The 19,551-nt window shown below is 44.4% G+C and overlaps 1 protein-coding gene across 1 annotated transcript in view; it reads left to right on the forward strand.

Annotated features, from left to right (window-relative positions):
* ARHGAP31 (Rho GTPase activating protein 31) overlaps positions 1-19,551 on the forward strand; it is a 113,773-nt gene that overhangs the window by 77,963 nt on the left and 16,259 nt on the right. The window contains exons 6-10 of the mRNA XM_027105378.1: positions 1,089-1,231; positions 7,256-7,454; positions 9,507-9,631; positions 16,062-16,124; positions 17,953-18,525. Coding sequence (XP_026961179.1) covers positions 1,089-1,231; positions 7,256-7,454; positions 9,507-9,631; positions 16,062-16,124; positions 17,953-18,525 — 1,103 coding nt within the window. The remainder of the gene's footprint in view (positions 1-1,088; positions 1,232-7,255; positions 7,455-9,506; positions 9,632-16,061; positions 16,125-17,952; positions 18,526-19,551) is intronic.

The following is a 19,551-nucleotide window of genomic DNA, read 5'->3' on the forward strand; positions in this document are numbered from 1 at the left end:
GGCCGCACTGGGTCTTCGTTGCTGCGCGTGGGCTTTCTCTAGTCGCAGCGAGCAGGGGCTACTCTTCGTTGCGGTGCACGGGCTTCTCACTGCGGTGTTTTCTCTTGTTGCAGAGCACGGGCTCTAGCTGCACGGATTTCAGTAGTTGTGGCATGCGGGCTCCGTAGTTGTGGCTCGCGGACTCTAGAGCGCAGGCTCAGTAGTTGTGGCGCACGGGATTAGTTGCTCTGTGGCATGTGGGATCTTCCTGGACCAGGGCTCGAACCCATGTCCGCTGCATTGGCAGGCAGATTCTTAACCACTGTGCCACCAGGGAAGCCCAAATGTGATTTTATTTTATTTTATTTTATTTTATTTTTATTTTTTGCTGTACGCGGGCCTCTCACTGTTGTGGCCTCTCCTGTTGTGGAGCACAGGCTCCGGATGCACAAGCTCAGCGGCCATGGCTCACGGGCCCAGCCGCTCCACGGCATGTGGGATCTTCCCAGACTGGGGCACAAACCCGTGTCCCCTGCATCGGCAGGCGGACTCTCAACCACTGCGCCACCAGGGAAGCCCCCAAATGTGATTTTTAATAGCCCTTTCCTGCTAACCATGGAAACTCTAGAACCCAGAGGTATCTTCTGGCTATTACCAGGATGTGGCCAATGTTATGGGTCTGTATGTTATAATTTCCTGAAAAGGCCTTTCTGGGTCTTTGGGGCTTCCTTTGCTTTTGTTGGTTTTGGTGGGGTCCTAGCTGTCTATAACCTGAATCAACTGCTTCATATGACTTCATAAATGATGACCTGCCCTTAGAACAATTGTGTGGAGGCGGAAGAAGATCCTATAAAGAAAACAACCAATTCCTATATATTCACTAATATAGTGTTTACAGTTTTGCAAGGTATAATACCTGGTAACTGTTTCGAATTTGTTCAGTTTGTTTGGAGAGTCCCTTTAATTGATCTTAAATAGTTAAAGTAATACAAATTAACAAACTATACATTTAGGAACTGGGGGCCTGTACAAAAGGCCCACTGGCTCCCCCTTATGCTTCATGGGGTAGGGCAGACTCATTCACTGAACGTGTTTCTTCCACGGTTCAGGTCCAAAGAAATTGAAGCCACTGGTTGCAATGGAGATGCAGCCTTCCTTGCAGTTCGGGTCCAGCAGGTGGTGATTGAATTCATACTGAATCATGTGGATCAAATCTTTAACAACGGTGCACCCGGGTCTCTGGAGAACGATGGTAATGGCTCCTTCTGGCATACACCCTACCAATCACCGTTCTTTGCCTTAGGCATGGGGCCCAAGAATAAGTTAGAGTGGGTTGATATCTAGCTCTCAGTGTCAACTGTGTGTGTGTGCTGACTACACTGCGTGTGTTTGGGGATCGTGCATACATACATGTGTGCCTGTGCAACAAAAGTGTGGTATGTATGCGTGTGGCTCTAGCATGTTTCTGATCAGTTGCATACATGGCCTATCCCATGAATGTGGTGTGGTGAACTGGAATACCTTCTGTTGCTTTTAGTGAGTTCTTAAACTCTTCCAGTTATTAGCTAGAGACACTGGCAATATTCTGCCGACTATTAGATTTCATCTTTACTTTCAGTATGATATTTCAGAAGTCCTAAGTGAATGAATTAAGAGGCATCCTATTCATAGTCACATATATATTCAGAATGCCTTCTCTTTGCAAGCATTATTTTTAAATAATTGAACTATAATCGATTTACAATATTGTGTTAGTTTCAGGTGTACAGCGAAGTGTGTGTGTTATGTATGTGTGTGTGTGTGTATATATATATATATATATATAAACCATTATAGTTTATTACAAGATATTGAATATAGTTCCCTGTGCCATACAGTAAATCCTTGTTTATTTTACATATGGTAGTGTGTATCTGTTAATCCCATACTCCCAATTTATCCCTCCTCTCCTTCCCCTTTGGTAACCATAAGTTTGTTTTCTATGTCTGTGAGTCTGTTTCTGTTTTGTAAATAAGTTCATTTGTACTATTTTTTAGATTCCACATATAAGTGGTATCGTATAATATCTGTCTTTTTCTCAAGCATTTCTTGAGTGCTTACTTTGTTCTGCCCTGCATAGGGCACTAGGCACACAGCAATGAGTGTGTGGGCGCATGTGTGCAGAGACTAGCTAGCATTGAAACCCACTATATACAAGAAAAATATAGCTATTTCACGCTGGATGTGATGAGATGCAAGATATGATGTTTCAGTCCTGTAGTCTCATAATAACATAATTAACCCTAGGAATGCACTGGGATTGGTTTATGCTGATTGAACTCATATGAGCCTAATTTGTAAAAATCAAAAATCCAGCTGATCAATAAGCCTGTTAACTACCATTTGTGTGAGGGTGATTTTCCAACGTTAGCATACGTCACATAACTGGGAGGGCTTATTGAAACACAGATTACTGGATCTCATCCCCAGAATTTCTGATTCAGCATGTCTGGAGTGCTGCCGAAAATCTGTGTTTCTAACAAGTTTCCAGGTGATGGAGCTGCTGCTGGTGGTCAGGGCCCACACTTGGAGAACCAGTGGTGTATGAGAGCTGTATCTGCAAAATATTTGTATTAGCTGATCAAAGCATTCTTTTCTACTTTGGCTAATATCCTTGGGAAAATCAAGTATAACCATCAAAGTAATCAATTGCAATTAATATCAAATTTTGATTTCTGGTGTAATGGTTCCCACCCCCATCCTGTCCTCCATGTGGTTTATGATCTTTCTTTTAAAATTCACATACCATAAAATTCACCACTTTAATCGTTTTAAAGTGTACAATTCAGTGGTTTTTAGTGTATTCACAGAATTGTGCAACCATCACCAGTATCTAATTCCAGAACATTTTCATCACTCCAAAAAGAAACCCCACACCCGTTAAGTAGTCACTCCACATTTTGTCTTCCCACCAGACTCTGGCAACCATTAATCTACTTTCTGTTTCTGTGGATTTTGCCTCTTCTGCGTATTTCATATAAGTGGAATCACACAATATGTGGTCTTCTGTGACTGATTTCTTTCACTTAGCATATGTTCTCATGTATCGGTATTTCTGTTTTTTATGGCCGAATGATATTCTGTTGTATGGCTATACCACGTCTTATTTATATATTCATCAGTTGATGGACATATGGGTTGTTTCTACTTTTTGGTTATTATGATGCTGCTGTGAGGTCATGTACAAGTTTTCGTGTGAACATATGTTTTCAATTCTCTTGGCTATATACTTAGGAATGGCTGACGTTTCTTTTATCTTTATTTTAACTCGCACATTATGGATGTATTTTTTATTGTAAGCTATATAAATCCTTTTTGAAAGTAAAGGAGAAATAATACACTTTCATTCATTCATCCTTTTGAGTCAACCAATTATTTATTGGGGACTTATTCTGTGCCGGGAACCATGGCAGGCGCTCCACATATATCATCTCATGGTCTTATCACAACAACCATCATAAAGTTATCAACCCTCTTTTATACATGAAGACCAGAGAACCAGAAAAGCTTAGTATCTGGTAGGACTGAACACTGAACCTAAATCTTCCAGTCTGTGCTCTTTCCTTACCTTGTGCTGACTCTGAGAGGAAAAAATAGTTAAACAGATAAATAAACCATTGCGGAGAATTAATGACTCTTGGGAGATGTTCTTCTTGACAGCAGATTCCATTCATGACTGTTAGTGTTAAGGATGTTCCTAATTCCAACCTGGAAATGCCTGTTCTTTTTATGACCATTGCCTTAATCAGCTTCTGTCCTGCATATTGAAATCCAATTTCCTCTTGAGGCTTTAACTCTTGATTGTCTCCAATAATTATTATTCAGTGCATTTCATTTAAATGTTCTCGTTATGAATTCTTATTGACTTCGGTACCATACTTAATATTTACACAAAATGGAATAAGTCATACGCTCTGGAATTTGAGATTTAGAAATAGGGATCTACTTCAAATTGGAAAGATTTTAGAAGTCATAGAATCCAACACCTTTAATTGATAGATGAGAGCAGTGAGGCCAGAGAGATTGTGATATGCCAAGGTTTATTAAAACATAAGTATGTAGCATTGGGCACCTCCAATGTGCCAGACACTGTTCCAGACACTGGGGACAGTATCCAAAACGGCAAAGCCGCTGCCCTGCATAGAGCTATAGTCTGGCTGCAAAGACAAACAATAAATAAGTTTACAGATAAATACATTATCACTTCAAAGACGATAAATGCCAGGAAGAAAGTACAGCAGGATACTGCGATGGTCAATGACTTGGGGGTATAATTTTGGTACAGAGTGGACATGGCCTCTGAGGAAGTGATCTTTGAACTGAGACTTGAATGACAAAAGAAACCAGTCATTTGAGGATCTGGGGGATGAATGTTCCAAACACAGAGAACAGGGAGTGTAAAAGCTCTGAGGTGGAAAGGAGCTCATCGCGTGGCAGAAAGTCAGCCCGTGTAGCTACAGAAATGCAGTCTCCAAAGTGGGGTGCCCCACCCAGGGGACGCCAAAGACCAAAGTATGGGTGTTGGAAGAAACTATTAGAATTCTTTTCCATTGATTTTATTGTATACTTTGTAATTTCTATGATGTTGTATGTTTTCTATTACACATAAAACAAATACAGTGGTATATATGTATAACTTACCACTATATATATGTGTATACAGTGGGAGTATACATTGAAAAAATTTTACTGTATATTTTTATAGACCACTGTGTCAGTGGGCAAAGAGGAGAGAGGGAAAGCAGATGGAGGGTCCTGGTCGGTCATGCTAAGAGTTTGGTTTGTCCCCTGTGCTGGGGAAAGCACTGGAGGTGTTTGAACAGGGCGTGCGGGATCTGAGCATCTGGGTCGCTATGTGGAGCAGAGACTGAAAGGCTAGAAGCAGGGAGACCAGTTAAGGAGCTATGGCAGAAGTCAGGAGGGAAATCATGGTGGACTGGACTACATCTTCCTCAACCTACGTCCCAATAAACATATCTTCAATAAGTTGAAGATATCGTTAAGTCGAAAATGCATTGAATACACCTACCCTACTGAACATCATAGCTTAGCCTAGCCTACCTTAAATATGCTCAGAACACTTGCGCCTGCCTACAGTTGGGCAAAATCATCTAACACAAAGCCTATTTTATAATAAAGTGTTGACGAGCTCATGTCATTTATTGAATACTGTACTGAAAGTGAAAAACAGAATGGTTATAAGTTTACTGCTTGTTTACCCTTGTGATTGCGTGATTGACTGGGAGCTGAGGCTCCCTGCCGCTGCCCAGCATCACAAGAGAGTATTGTACAGAATCAGTAGCCTGATAAAAGATCAAAATTCAAAGTATGGTTTCTACTGATCAAAATTCAAAGTACGGTTTCTACTGAATGCATATTGCTTTCACACCATCCTAAAGCCGAAAAATTGTAAGTTGAAACCACTGTTGAAGTTGGGGACTGTCTGTGCATGTTAGCAGTGGAAAGGAGGAAAGTGGCTGGATTCAGGATATATTTTGGAGGTGGAGTTTCAGGACTTGCTTATAGGCTGGATGTGGGGGAGAAGGGGTACATCAAAGACAGGAATCAATGAAAAATACCTACTCCAGGTTTGGCTTACACAACTGGGTGATCCATGGTGCTATTTACCGATTTGGAGAGGATGGGAGGAGGTACCAGTTTCGAGATAAGGAGCAAAAATCACAAGCTCTATTAGGAGATGTAAAGCTGGAGATGCCTATCGAACATCTAAGCAGAAATGATGAGTAGGCCTTAGTGTACTGGAGCCTGGAGCCATGGCAAGAGGTGGGTGCTAGGTTTCCTGATCCTGCACTTTATGTTTTTCTTGTTGTTCCAGTTGCTCCCAGAATGATTTAATGTTTTAAGTAAATAAAGAATTAAGTTTAAAAAAGTCATAAATAATCTAGGATCTATGAACAAATATTGAGTCAATTAAATTTAAATATTTTTAATCTCCTTTGGATTCAGTGGGAAAACTGGGTTAAAGTTGGAAACTTCACTGAAAAATCTTTAGGATCACAGATTTATCTAATTGTAGTCCTGCTGAATGACGGCCCCTCTCTCCTCGTTGGAAACGCCCCAGAGTCACATACAGTCCCATTGTCTGCAAGGCCTTTTGTCAGTGGTTTTATTTCACTCAGAGAGGGTCATGCTCTGCAAAGAGAAATAGTGCTATCGAGGTGCTTTCTGAAAATTAGCTGAGTCCTATACCAAAAGTGATTTCTTAGTGTCAATTGGTCCAAATTACCCTTGAGTCTCTTTACCCCTTCCAAAGTTACAGAAAACTGGCAAGGTTGCCAAAATACTAAGTAGAGGCAAACTTAGACCTCTTCGTTTTTACTTAGATCAGAGTTTCTCAGCCTTGGCCCTGTTGACATTTAGTGCTGGATAATTCTTGTCGAGGGGCTGTCCTGTGTATCGTAGGATGTTTAGCCGCATCCCTAGCCTCTACCTGTTAGGCGCCAGTAGCATTCCCCCACACACCTGTGACAACTAAAAATGTCTCCAGACATTGCCAAATGTCCCTGGCTGGAGACAGGGGGTACAAGATTGCCCCAGTTTGAAAAAAAAAAAATTGACTTGGAGAAAAGAGATAATCGTGGACACCATTGATCTGTCATCATCACTTCCATTCTTTAAAAAAACGTACAAGAATTGGCTTGCATACACTTGAAGATGATTAGGTAGTGAATAAAAAGCCACTTATCTCTTAGGGAATAGCATAGCCATAAAATGTCTTTCTACTGCAGAGATACAAGGCTAGGTAATTTCAGGAAAGTCGAGGCTCCAACCTTCAGTTCCCCTGGAGCCTGTGTTCTCCGGCTGCGGAGAGGAGGGGTAGTATCCTGCCCTACCCTAGATGAGTGAGGCTGCCTCTGTGGCTGAACACACATTCCCACCTGACCAAAGCATTAGGCAGTTCCCAGGGGCAAATACCCACTACTGTCACTCTGGCCCACAGTAAGTGCTCAATATATTTGTCGTGTGCATGAATGAATGAAGAGTCTGAAAAGTACAGGAATGCAGGCTGCCTTCTGAAGCCCCTGTGTGCCCCCTGGTTGGTCCGGCCAGGAGGGCTGTCAGATCCCCACGTGTAGTCTCTGCCCGATAGACCCCACCACTCCCAGGAGAAGCCCCTGTCAGGAGGTCAAGAGGGGCTGTGGATGCGGGCTCTGGCTGGAGCCAGTGCCCAGGCCTCCTCCCAGGAGGTCTATGAGCTCTTCTCTCCTCTTCACAGAAAACCGGCCGATCATGAAGAGCCTGACGTTGCCAGCCCTCTCCCTGCCCATGAAGTTGGTGAGTCTGGAGGAAGCTCAGGCCCGGAGCTTAGCTACTAATCACCCTGCCCGGAAGGAAAGGAGAGAGAATAGCCTGCCTGAGATTGTCCCTCCCATGGGCACCCTCTTCCACACTGTCCTTGAGTTACCAGACAACAAGTAAGTGTCCTTCTTCCAAGTTCTGGGAGATGTTTAGGTGGAGGGGGACGGAGGAGGAAGCCATAGAGTCTCAGGGCTGTGATGGCAGCATGGGCTGGGGGTGTGGTCTGGGTTGGGGGGTAAGGAAGCATTCCAGAAGAGAAGGGAGCTGCCTCCACGACATTCACCAGCGGCTGATGCCTTCACTCACTGCCCCAAAGTCATCAGGAACTTGAGATCCCTAGTACCATGGTGTGGGTGGGGCTCATAGGTGTCAAGAATCAGAACTAAAACCCTTTACTCCTTAGTTGAGACAAAATAAGCTTGACATTTTCAAAAGGAAGGTTGCAAAACACAAAAACTTGACCCCCTCCTCCCACCCTGCACCTCCCACGGAACCTATGGAAGGCGTAGGGATGAGCGGAGGGCAAGTTGACGGAGAGCACCGCTCTGGACTGAGACCTCTGGGAACATGGCACCTGGGGACGTGCATCCTGGCTTCTGTTCCTCCTCTCTTACCTGTTAGAGCCCTCCCTCCCCTCCAAAAACAAACACCATTCTCATTCATATCTTCCCTGCCCGCTCCTTCTCACTTATTCTGTGGTAACCCTGGTCTCCACACATCCCTCTCCCAGCCCCATGCCCCACTGTAAAAAGGAGGCAGTGACTGAAGCAGGGGTCCGAAATCCTAGGCAGACAGTAGGTAGAGGAGCCGAAAGGCAATCTTTTCACTGGAGAGTGTCCGCCTCACTGTTTCATCAGTGAAAGGAGGTATGAAAACAGACCTCTCAGACCTCTCATCAGTGTCCTCCTCACAATGACGAGGCTGTTTCCCCCTGGGGAGGGAGAAAGAGTGCTGCCACGTTGCACAGGGGTAGGGGGCGCCTGTCACACTGTGTGCTCTGGGAAGGGCACCTGGAACTCACCTGGCGAGAAACCCCTCTACTTCCTGAAGTGCAGGGATGGTTCTCTCTCTCTTTCTCTCTCTCTCTCTGTTTTGAAAGACTGATCCCCACTGCCCCTCCCCCCCTAAATCCCTGGAGAATAAGACTTCCACTCAGGGGTCAGGAAGACTTCCTCTGAAGGACAATCAAGTTCACTTTCTCTGTGCCTTCATACCATACCTCAAGGTATGCGATTATGTAAAACCCACCCCAAGGCCGAGTGCTTGAAAACATCAGGCCAGATCCAATAGAAACCACTAAGCACTGCAGATCTGTCTCTGATGGATTGTAGAATCATGCTGTGCTTGAGGCCTGGATGTTCTATGAGAACCTGCAGAGAAAAGGTCCTCTGTGGGGCCCACAGGTTGCAGGGTTTCATCCTGGAACTTTATGAAGTCTGATAGCAAGGCCGGCTAGAGCCAGGCAGGGCCTCTGTGATGAACCCTGGTGGCACCAGGCCCTCTGGCCCAGTCTAGCACTCAACTTGCCCTGCTTCGTCAGAGAAATGAGAGACAAAGCCAGAAACACAGTGACTACCCTCTGCCTTTCTCTGCAGTGACCGCTGACCACATCCAGCAGCCTGCAACTCTCCCAGGCCAGGCTCTCTTCTAAGTTGCTTTCTCATCCACCCCCTTTCCAGTCCACTAAAGTCTACCCCAGCGCCCTCCTCGCCTGTGGATGTCCCAGCAGTGTGGCTGCAGTGCAAGGAGCATAACAGGACTGAGGTCTCTGGCCTTTAGTGTTTACTCCTGTAAAAAAATAAGTATCTTTGATAACCCAGGACTGAACTGCTTACCAGAATTCCCAGAACCGTGGTTGCTTGTGACCTCTGAGTCTGCCACCAACCCCTGTCTCTGTTTGCCCCCTCCCCTGCCTGTAATAGCACATCTTTGTCCCTTCCTCTGGGGAATGTGGTCCTTCACTCTGACTCATGAAAACCTAGCTTGGTCATCATGGGCATCCCCAGACAGGGTGAGAGTCAGGCTCAACTTGGATTTTAGAGAGAAATTTCCTGATATGTCAGAGCTGTTCATAACTAAGAACATGTTTGGGGTATTCCTTCTTAGTTTAAAAGTCCCACTGAAATAGCTAGTTACCAAACTAACCCCCTGTGGCTTGGCTCCTTTAGAAGAAAGCTCTCCAGTAAATCAAAGAAGTGGAAATCAATATTTAACCTGGGACGTTCTGGATCAGACTCTAAATCAAAGCTGAGTAGAAATGGGAGTGTATTTGTGAGAGGACAGAGGCTCTCAGGTAAGAATCAATAGCAGTTATGTTTATAAGATATATATATATATTTTTCAGTTCTGTTTCTTAAGTCTTTGGTTTGATTATGTCAAATTCACTAACCCTGAAAGAGAAACTTATAAATTAACTGAAGAGTCTTTTTGGTTTTTTAAAATAATTTTAGATTTACAAGAAATTTGCAAAAATAGTACACAGAGAACCTGTAGACCCTTCACACAGCTCCCCCAAATGTTAACATGTTAGATAACTGTAATACAATGATCAAAACCAAAAAATTAATATCAATATAATACTATTAAATAATTTGCAGACGTTATTCATATTTGGCCAGTTGTCCCTCTGATGTCCTTTTTCTGGTCCAGGATCCAGTCCAGGAACCCGCATTGCATTTAGATGTCATGCCTCTTTAATCCTCCAACCTAGGACAGTCCCTCAGTCTTTCTGGCCTTGACACTCTGGAAGAGTTTTGGCCATTTATTTTGTAGAATATACCTCAGATTGGGATTGTCTGATGTTTTCTCATGGTTAGATTGAGGTTATGTCTCAATGTGTCATATCAGGGGGCACATGAAGTCAATATTTTATTGTTGGTGATGTCAGTTTTGAGCACTTGGTTAAAGTGCTATCTACAAGGTTTGTCCCTGTAAAGTTACTATTTTTTTCCTTTGCAATTAATAAGTATCTTGTGGGAGGTATTTTCAGACTATACAAATATCCTTTTTTCATCATACTTTCATCCATGCATTTTAACATCCATCAGTGGTCCTTGCCTGCAACAGTTATTACTGTGGTGTTTGCCAAATGGTTATTCTCCATTTCCATCATTCCTTCTACATTTATTGAACTCTACTGTAAGGAAGATCTGTCCCTTTTCCCCCAGGGTGAGGGTCATGATTTTTATTTTTTTAATTATGTAATTTATTTTTGGCTGCATTGGGTCTTTGTTGCTGTGTGCGGGCTTTCTCTAGTGGTGTTGAGCGGGGGCTACTCTTCGTTGCGGTGTGCAGGCTTCTCATTGAGGTGGCTTCTCTTGTTGCAGAGCACTGGCTCTAGGTGCGTGGGCTTCAGTAGTTGTGGTGCGTGGGCTCAGTAGTTGTGGTTCACGGGCTCTAGAGTGCAGGCTCAGTAGCTGTGGCACAAGGGCTCAGTAGTTGTGGCTCACAGGCTCTAGAGCGCAGGCTCAGTAGTTGTGGCACATGGGCTTAGTTGCTCCACGGCATGTGGGACTTTCCCGGACCAGGGCTCGAACCCGTGTTCCCTGCATTGGCAGGCGGGTTCTTAACCACTGCGCCAGCAGGGAAGCCCCAGGGTCATGATTTTTAAATAGGAATGCTGCCCTGTGGGAATTATATCTGAGTAGTGAATAGGAATTGATGCAGGAGGGAACTGAGGGAACCACTGTATAATGGGGAATATAACCAGTCCGGCTGAATATTGTGTCAGAAAGCAGAGGCCATAGAAATTTGCCACAAAGACATTTAGTGTTATAAATTGAAAGCATAATTGTTTAAAAATGAGGGCAATTGTTATGAAAGCAAGTAGTAAAAGGTAAATGTACAAATGTAATGAGCAAACTTGATTGAATCTAGTTTGAAAAAAAAAAGGACTACAAAAGATAATTTGGGGGACAAATAGATTGGATTTTAGATGATATTGAAGAATAGTACATTCTCATAGTGTGCTGCTGGTTCTTAGGAGACATATGCTAAAGTTGAAGTATTTAAGGATGAAGTGTCAAAATATTGAAACTCACTTTCAAATGATTCAGCAAAACATATGTATGTAGGTAGATAGATAGATAAAAAGAGGTAGATACAGCAGACATGTGGCAAAATGTCAGCCTAGGTTTAGAGGTCTTCAACTTTTCTGAATGTATGAAATTCTTTTTCTTTTTTTTTTTTTTTTGCGGTACGCGGGCCTCTCACTGCTGTGGCCTCTCCCGTTGCGGAGCACAGGCTCCGGACGCGCAGGCTCAGCGGCCATGGCTCACGGGCCCAGCCGCTCCGCGGCATGTGGGATCTTCCCAGACCGGGGCACACACCCGTGTCCCCTGCATCGGCAGGTGGACTCTCAACAACTGCGCCACCAGGGAAGCCCCTGAAATTCTTAATAATAAAGATTTGGGAGGAAAAACTAATGCCAATAGGAAAAAATGAGGTAATATTTTTAAGGACCTTCCTCAAGCCCAGTGATAATTGTACTCCAAGGATCATAAAGCACAGATGTTAGAAATTGTCACATTGACCTATTGGAGTAATGAGGGATGTCACAGGGTATAGCAAGTACAGTGGTTTAGGCTGTAAGTAATGACAAATCCAACTCAATTGGCTTCTGCCAGGAGGGAGTTTATTGGGACATCCAGATGTAGGGAAGGCTTCGGGGTGGTTTAGTACAGTGGCTCTGTCTCCATTTCTCCGCGTTTTCCTCAGCTATGCCCTCCTCTGTCGGTCAGCTTTATCCCCAGACTGGTTTCCTTTGCCTCCACAAAGTGGCTACAATAGTTCTAGGCTTTACCTTTGACTCTCACTATATCCAGAAAGAGAAAGAAGATCATTTCTGGTAGCTTGCTCCTAAGGGCAGGGACCCTTCTTTCCCGGAAACCCCAGTTAAGAGTCTGTCTGCCCCCCTCCCTCCGCCCCACAATAGTAGCCTTCACTGAGTCACATGGGTCAATCCCTATGGCTACGGGAGTGCCCTGTGCTGATTGGCTTAGGCCTGGATTCCTGAACCAATCACTGGCATGAAGAATGGCATTACACCCCTGTGTGAGGAATGAGATGCACCCAAGATGTACAGGGCTCTGTGAGAAGGGGAAAGGGAAATGGATTCTGGGTAGGCATCTACAATATTCATTATATAGGGAAAAACGTCTTTCACAAAATGGCAAGAGGGCCAGGTGAAGAGGGCAGGTTGCTATAGGTATGGTCAAGCAGATACAAATCAGAAATTAGGATTCTCAAAGGAGAATTTAAGGGGGAGTACCTGGCAGGAAACCCCTGATCTAATAACAGATCTGCTGAAGCACGTCAGAGAGCCCTTCAGTTACAGAATCAGTGACACAATGAAAAAGGTTCCCCGAGTAACAAAAAGTTAAAAAAAATAGAACAAAACAATCAAGTAAAAATAGATTCAATGATTTTCTTTGATCTTGACTTATGAAGATTTCTACCCCCTTGTGGTTTTCAAAAGGAAGCAGCCCCAGGTGCTGGATCAAACAGCGGTAAACTCACAGAATGCACAGGATGTCCCTGGCCAGCTTCTCAGCTCGGCCACACCTCAGAATCACCCATAGAGTATGGTCCACACCCACAGCAGCTCTGCCTCAGGAGTTCTGTGGTGAACTGAGTACTGGTAATGTCTAAAAAGCTCCCCAGGTGATTCTGATATGCAGCCGGTGTTGAAAACCACTGCTATCTCATGAATAAGCTAATCAGAGATAGTTCATCAAACTGGCTGAATTTTGATGAAATTCAGGGGTGAAATTTTGATGAATTTCAGGGGTGAAATTAAAGAACCATCAGCGTCAATATAAGTGGCTCTCTGTGACCTCGACTACTGCCCAAGTGGCTGCTTTTCACCAGAAGAGTGTTGCTGGATCCCTAGAAGCTAAAGACTGGGGGGTAGGGAGTGGGGAGCCTTCTGGTCATAACCCACCAGCATGGTCACCGTAAATGGCACGTGGGCTTGCTCTTCGTTGAAATATGCGTGTGAAAAAAGGAAATCAGTGGATTAACATATTTATTGATAAATAATTTTTAAAATCTTTTTTTAAAACTCCATATTTAAGAGCATTTAAAAAATTGATTCACCATGTATATAGTATTGGGGGTGTTTTTTGGTACGGGGGCAGGTGAAGGTATGTTTAATCATGTTTAGAAAATGGAACAGAAATAGGAAATACTAAAGGATAAGAAAAACTTGGGTATTGACTGAATGGAGATGCATAAACTTTGGAGTCTCCCAGACACTGGTGTACTGGAATTTGTATATTATCAAACAGGAAGATTCCAGGGAACCCTCCAGAGTGAACTCCTTTGAGTAGGGAAAGAAAGCCTTAGAGATAAACCAAGAGAGGGGAACCCAAGGACTCAAAGAAAACTGGTGGATGCATTTCCATGAGGCCAAGGTGCCAGACAGAAAAGTATAATCTAAATACAGTTAGCCCTCCATATCCGCAAATGCGGGACCTATGGATAGGGAAGGCCGACTGCAGTACACCATTCACATAAGGATCTTGAGCACAGATGGATTTTGGTATCCGTGGCGGTCCTGGAACCAGTCCCCCCAAAATACCAAGGACGATTGTGTAGTCATAGGCCAAGGATGTCTGAGTGCTTAGTTTCTATCCAGACAAGGAGCCAGGGAATTCTTGACTGTTCCCAAAAGCAGCTACTGTGGCCACCAGGACCAGAAGGAGCTGTGTTGTCAGAAAGAGGGTCCAGCAGGAAAGGTGAACACTGATGGCCCTGCAACCAGATCGCTTACCCATCCTCCGTGACACTCAGTGTCACCTGGTCACTACCCCTGAAGGGTGATACATGAAACCCAGAGGAAGGCCAAGAAATGCAGCTCTTGGAAAACAAAGGCAAAATCTTGTCTCAGGATACACGAACGGGGAGTTCCCTGGTGGTCTGGTGGTTAGGATTCGGCACTTTCACTGCCATGGCCTGGGTTCAGTCCCTGGTCAGGGAACTGAGATCCCGCAAGCCACATGGTGCGGCCAAAAAAAAAAAAGAATACACGAATGAAGGGAGGCTGGCCAGGCAGTTTTAGAAGTCATTTTGTAATAGATAGCTAGTGGGAAGCAGCCGCATAGCACAGGGAGATCAGCTGGGTGCTTTGTGACCACCTAGAGGGGTGGGATAGGGAGGGTGGGAGGGAGGGAGACGCAAGAGGGAAGAGATATGGGAACATATGTATATGTATAACTGATTCACTTTGTTATAAAGCAGAAACTAACACACCATTGTAAAGCAATTATACTCCAATAAAGATGTTAAAAAAAAAAAAGTCATTTTGTAAACTTGTGGGAAGAGTCAGTCTTCCAAGAATGAGAATTCTGGCTTACCTCTGGAAGTAAGGAGGTGGAAGGCAATCTTGGCGTCAGCAAGGCTTTGGGTAAACGTTGCTGTGTCCTTCCAGAGCCCAGTGGGACCCAGGCAGAGAGAAGCCCAGAGCCTGGGAGGCCAAGGGGCTAATTTAGAGCCTCTCAGAAGGAGCAGGGTTTGGAGCAAGAAGGAAAAAAGGATCTTTAAAAGAGGGACAAAGCAAGTGTGAGTTAGGGCACGATTTGGGTTAGGGCCAACACTGAGTGCTTCTTTTAGAACCGTCTCCTGAGTTTACCCTTGTTGCTGAGCCCTAGTTTATCTTGAATAACATCAACAACAATAAACAATAGTTACTTCTTCTTGAGCATTTATTCTAGGTTAATGCAACCTATTTTATATGCACTACTCATTTCATCCTCACAACAGCTCTACTGTTCCTCCTTTTCATGCCAAAAAACTGAAGTTTCAAAAAGGTAAGTTGCTTCTCTGAGGTCACACAGCCCAAAAGTGGGAGAATTGGGATTCAAAGCCAGATCTGCCTGGATCCAGAGTTACCTTAAAGCCACAAGTCCTGGGGCTCCTGGTCAGCTTCTAAATTGCCCTCTCTCCCCTCCTAGCAAGTTTGCCCTGGAAGCCTTCCTGAAAAGACATGATGATGTTTGTGAAAGTGCCTAAGCCTATGCCTGAAATAATAAGTTTTTATTTATTTAAACCATAATCTTCTGAAAACCTACTTGGGTGGCTTCACAAAGATGCACAGCATCCACCAGGCACACAGCAGGTGCTCAAAAAAGGTTCGTTTGGTTGGGATCTGCTCCAGGGTGAGGCTGGGGGGTGAGAGCACTGGGGGAGCAACCAGGCTGCAGACATCAAGGAGCAGAGCTGCACGTGGAGAAAGGTGACACATGGGAGAAAGGGAGAAGAGTACCCCTGGGCTCTCTCTCACCTGTTGTACCAAATTCCTGGGTGTTGAGCGATGTGGCTGCAGCCGAGAATTCTGCTCTCTGGCCTAGTCACATAGGAGGGGTTGCCTAGAGCCCCACGGATTCTACTCCATGGATGAATCTTTGAGCCTTTTCTGTACAATAAAATCGGGTTCAGGACTCCTCATTTGCTAATAGCTATGTGACAAAATTGTAACTTACCTTTATCTGTAAAATGTTAATAAACCTTTGATCTACAAATGCCCTATTTTTATAAGGTCAGTCCCACCAAGAAGGTAGGAACATCTAAGGTGGAGTGGGGAGTGTTTTCCAAAGGGGAAAATTATAAATACTTGAAAAACTTTCCTAAAGAAATTTCTTTGTTGTACTTACAGCCTGACCTATTGTTCTAAACACTTTCTCTGAACAAGCATTCATCAGGGATATTTCTTCTTTTGTCCTTAGTGGAAAAGGCTACTATCCGACCAGCTAAAAGCATGGACTCGCTGTGCTCAGTGCCCGTGGAAGGTGAGATTTTTCAGTTGGATTTGGAACTGGGGATTACGACTGGGAGATTGGCGCTCCCACACCAGACTTGCCTTCCTAAACCGCAGACCCTGCTCAGCTCCAGTCATGGCCACACACAATCCCCCAGGCCCAGATCCCTCCCTGACTTTCCGGAACTCAAGGGGCGCACACAGCCCTTGCAGTAACCTCCCCCACTCCACAGCTGGAGACAGCAGCCTCCTTGCATTCAATCCTGAGCCAGGTAAAGGGTCAACACCTGAAAACTAAGGCAGAAGAGGCTCCCCCTGGGGCATAAAGAAGAGTTTTGAATTTAGGTGCTTCCGTAGGCATTAGCTTCATTGTGTTTGTCAAGTCATGATTTTGAGTTGGTAGAGTCATTCATTCCTTCATTCATCAATAAACACTGACAGGCACCAGCCTGGCACGTAGCTGGTCATTGCTGGTTGGAGCAGATGTACATACAGTTGCATGCCAGGTTACACCCATCACCAAAGCGGCACCTCACCATGTTAGTTCTTACAGCTCCAGCCTTAAGGGCTGACTTGCCTGTAGCCCTTGCTTCTGTTTTTGTTAAGCAGCCAACAAGCACTGCTACAACTGGCAATACACAGGGCTTCCCTAGCAGCAGACTGTTTAAACTCCCCCATGATTATACCATGACTTTCGAATCCCTTTAATACAAGGTATGTTGCTCTTTGATAAATGAGGCAGCCTGAAACAAAACAAAATCTTTAGAACAACTTTCAAAAAATAATACTAAACTTGTAAAATATTCAATGACATCTTTTTAAGCTGCCTCAATCCTTTTAGCATTTTCTCACCTTTATATTCATCAATTTGCTTGGTTTTGAAACCTCTTGGGGGCAGTTCTTGCCCAGTTTGGCAGGATTTAATATTTCAAAAGCTAAAAAACAAAACAAAAAAGACACTAAAAGCTAGGTCACCACTTCCGTGGGCATTGGGCAGGTTATCTAACCTCTCAAGTCTCGGTTTCCTCATGTGTTAAGGGAGATAATTACACTTCTCCTACAGAGTGGTTCCTAAGAATTTTAAACCTAATGTTACCTAAGATGTAGCACTTAGTGCCTAGTTGGGAATTATTTTCCAGATCCCTGGCAATTCAGTTGTTGTCTCCCAGCTTATTTATTTCACACACAGATTTTTTTCTCTTCTTTGCCTTCACTTCTAAGTCAGTCAGGAACTCACTCCTCACAACTGTGCTTTCTAACATTTAGTTAATTTACATTTCTAGTTTCTCATCCTCTGAATCAGCAGGAGGAAGCCTGGGAAAAGGCAAAAAGGTCTAGCTGAGAACAGCATTTGTTTCCTTGCTGGGAAATCAAACCCCTGTTTGGGTCCATCTGCCAGAGAAGACTTAAAACAATAAGTTTTAAAGTTTTAAAATGAAACAAGATTCTGTTATTTTGGCCTTCTTATCTTCATTCTGAGCAAACATCATTCTGTCATCTCCCACCTTCTTTTATTTTTTCATGATCTACATTTAATGCTTGGTGGATGACTGCTCTGTTCAGCAATTTCAGCAGTGTCTGTCTTTTGGAAACTGCTCTACCTGCAAAGTTTAAAACAGATACATATGATACAACAAAATGGTTCTATCAGGGCATTATGACAAGATTCTGTGCACATAGGGAGATGTTTCCTCTTGTCAACCAAATGTTATGTACCTGTCTTTATTAGGATAGCTATGCCCTTATTATCATAATATGCCTTTCCAATATTCAAGTATTGCGTGCCTGCCCTTACTGGAAGGCTGCTCAGTGATGTGTGTGCTCAGGCTGCTGACCACATTTGTTTGCTTTTTCACTAGGGAAAGAAACCAAAGGAAATTTCAATCGAACAGTCACCACTGGTGGATTTTTCATTCCAGCAGCGAAAATGCACTCGACTAGCACTGGCAGCTCATGTGACCTCAGCAAGCAAGAGGGCGAATGGGGCCAGGAGGGGATGCCGGCGGGGGCCGAGGGGGGCTTTGACGTGAGCAGCGACCGAAGCCAGCTGCAGGGCGCTCAGGCCCGGGCCCCGCCTGAGCAGCTGAAGGTGTTCCGACCCATCGAGGATCCCGAGAGCGAGCAAACAGCCCCGAAGATGCTGGGTATGTTCTACACCTCAAACGACAGCCCCAGCAAATCGGTCTTTACCAGCAGCCTCTTCCAGATGGAGCCCTCTCCCCGTCACCAGCGCAAGGCCCTGAACATCTCCAAGCCCTTTGCTGTGTCCGTGCCACTCCGTGTGTCAGCCGTCATCAGCACCAACAGCACCCCATGCAGAACCCCCCCAAAGGAGCTACAGTCTCTTTCCAGCCTGGAAGAGTTTTCTCTCCAGGGCTCAGAGAGTGGAGATTGGCCTGAAGAGAAGCCACTGGGAGTTGAGACTTCTACAGGTAAAGTAAGGGAGAGGGTCTCTTTCCATTGCAAGAGAGGAAAAACCAGACTTAAACAGAGTTTGCAGGGCAATGTAGTGAAGTGGTTAAGACTGCGGGCTCTGGAGCCAGACTGCCTGGTACAAGTATAGGCTCAGCCATTTTGCTGTACAATCTTCAGCAAGTTAACACAACCACTCCATGCTTCAGCTTCTTGATCTGTACAATAGGGATAATGTTAGTATTAAGTTGTGAATATTAAATTAGTTAATAGATGTAAAGCTATCAGAACAGGGTCTAATACACAGCAAGTACTCAGTAAATGTAAGGCAGGAGGGAAAGCTCACAGAATGGAATGCAGAGCTGGAACTGGGGACTCAACTCTTCCAGACACAGTCCACCCATCCCACATTTCTACCTCACATCTGCAGAGAACACGGCTAGCGGCCCTAGCGGTGAGAAAGAGCATCCTCCTCCCAATTTCCTTTAAAAAAAAAAACACAGGGAGGACTCTGTGTTTGGGCCTGCTTGGGCCACATGCCCAGCCTTGGACCAGTCACTGTTGCCAGACTAATAGGATTCTAAGATTGGCCAAGCGAGAGTCCCTGGGCCATCTCTGGAGTGAGAACCAACAACCAACTGTGAGCCACACAAAAGGGAAGTAATGAGAACCTCAGAGGAAAGGATGGCTGAGAGACAAACCAATAAATGCTCATTGTGGTTTAAGAATATTTCTATTTCAATTAATATTAGCTAAACCCATGCACCTATAGTCACCTAATCTATGACAAAGGAGGCAAGAATATACAATGGAGAAAGACAGTCTCTTCAAGAAGTGGTGCTGGGAAAACTAGACAGCTACATGTAAAAAAGAATGAAATTAGAACACACCCCAACACCATACACAAAAATAAAAATTAATATAAGCTAGCTTTTTCTGATCACCTATCATGGTGTCAGGCACTGTCCTAAGTGTTCTACATGTATTATTGCATTTCTTCTCACCACAACTCCATGAGGTATAGGTAGTTACTATTATCCCCATTT

Source organism: Aethalodelphis obliquidens, unplaced genomic scaffold (assembly GCF_003676395.1).
Source record: "Aethalodelphis obliquidens isolate GAN/ISIS:26980383/991018 unplaced genomic scaffold, ASM367639v1 scaffold1, whole genome shotgun sequence".
Taxonomy (NCBI): Eukaryota; Metazoa; Chordata; class Mammalia; order Artiodactyla; family Delphinidae; genus Aethalodelphis; species Aethalodelphis obliquidens.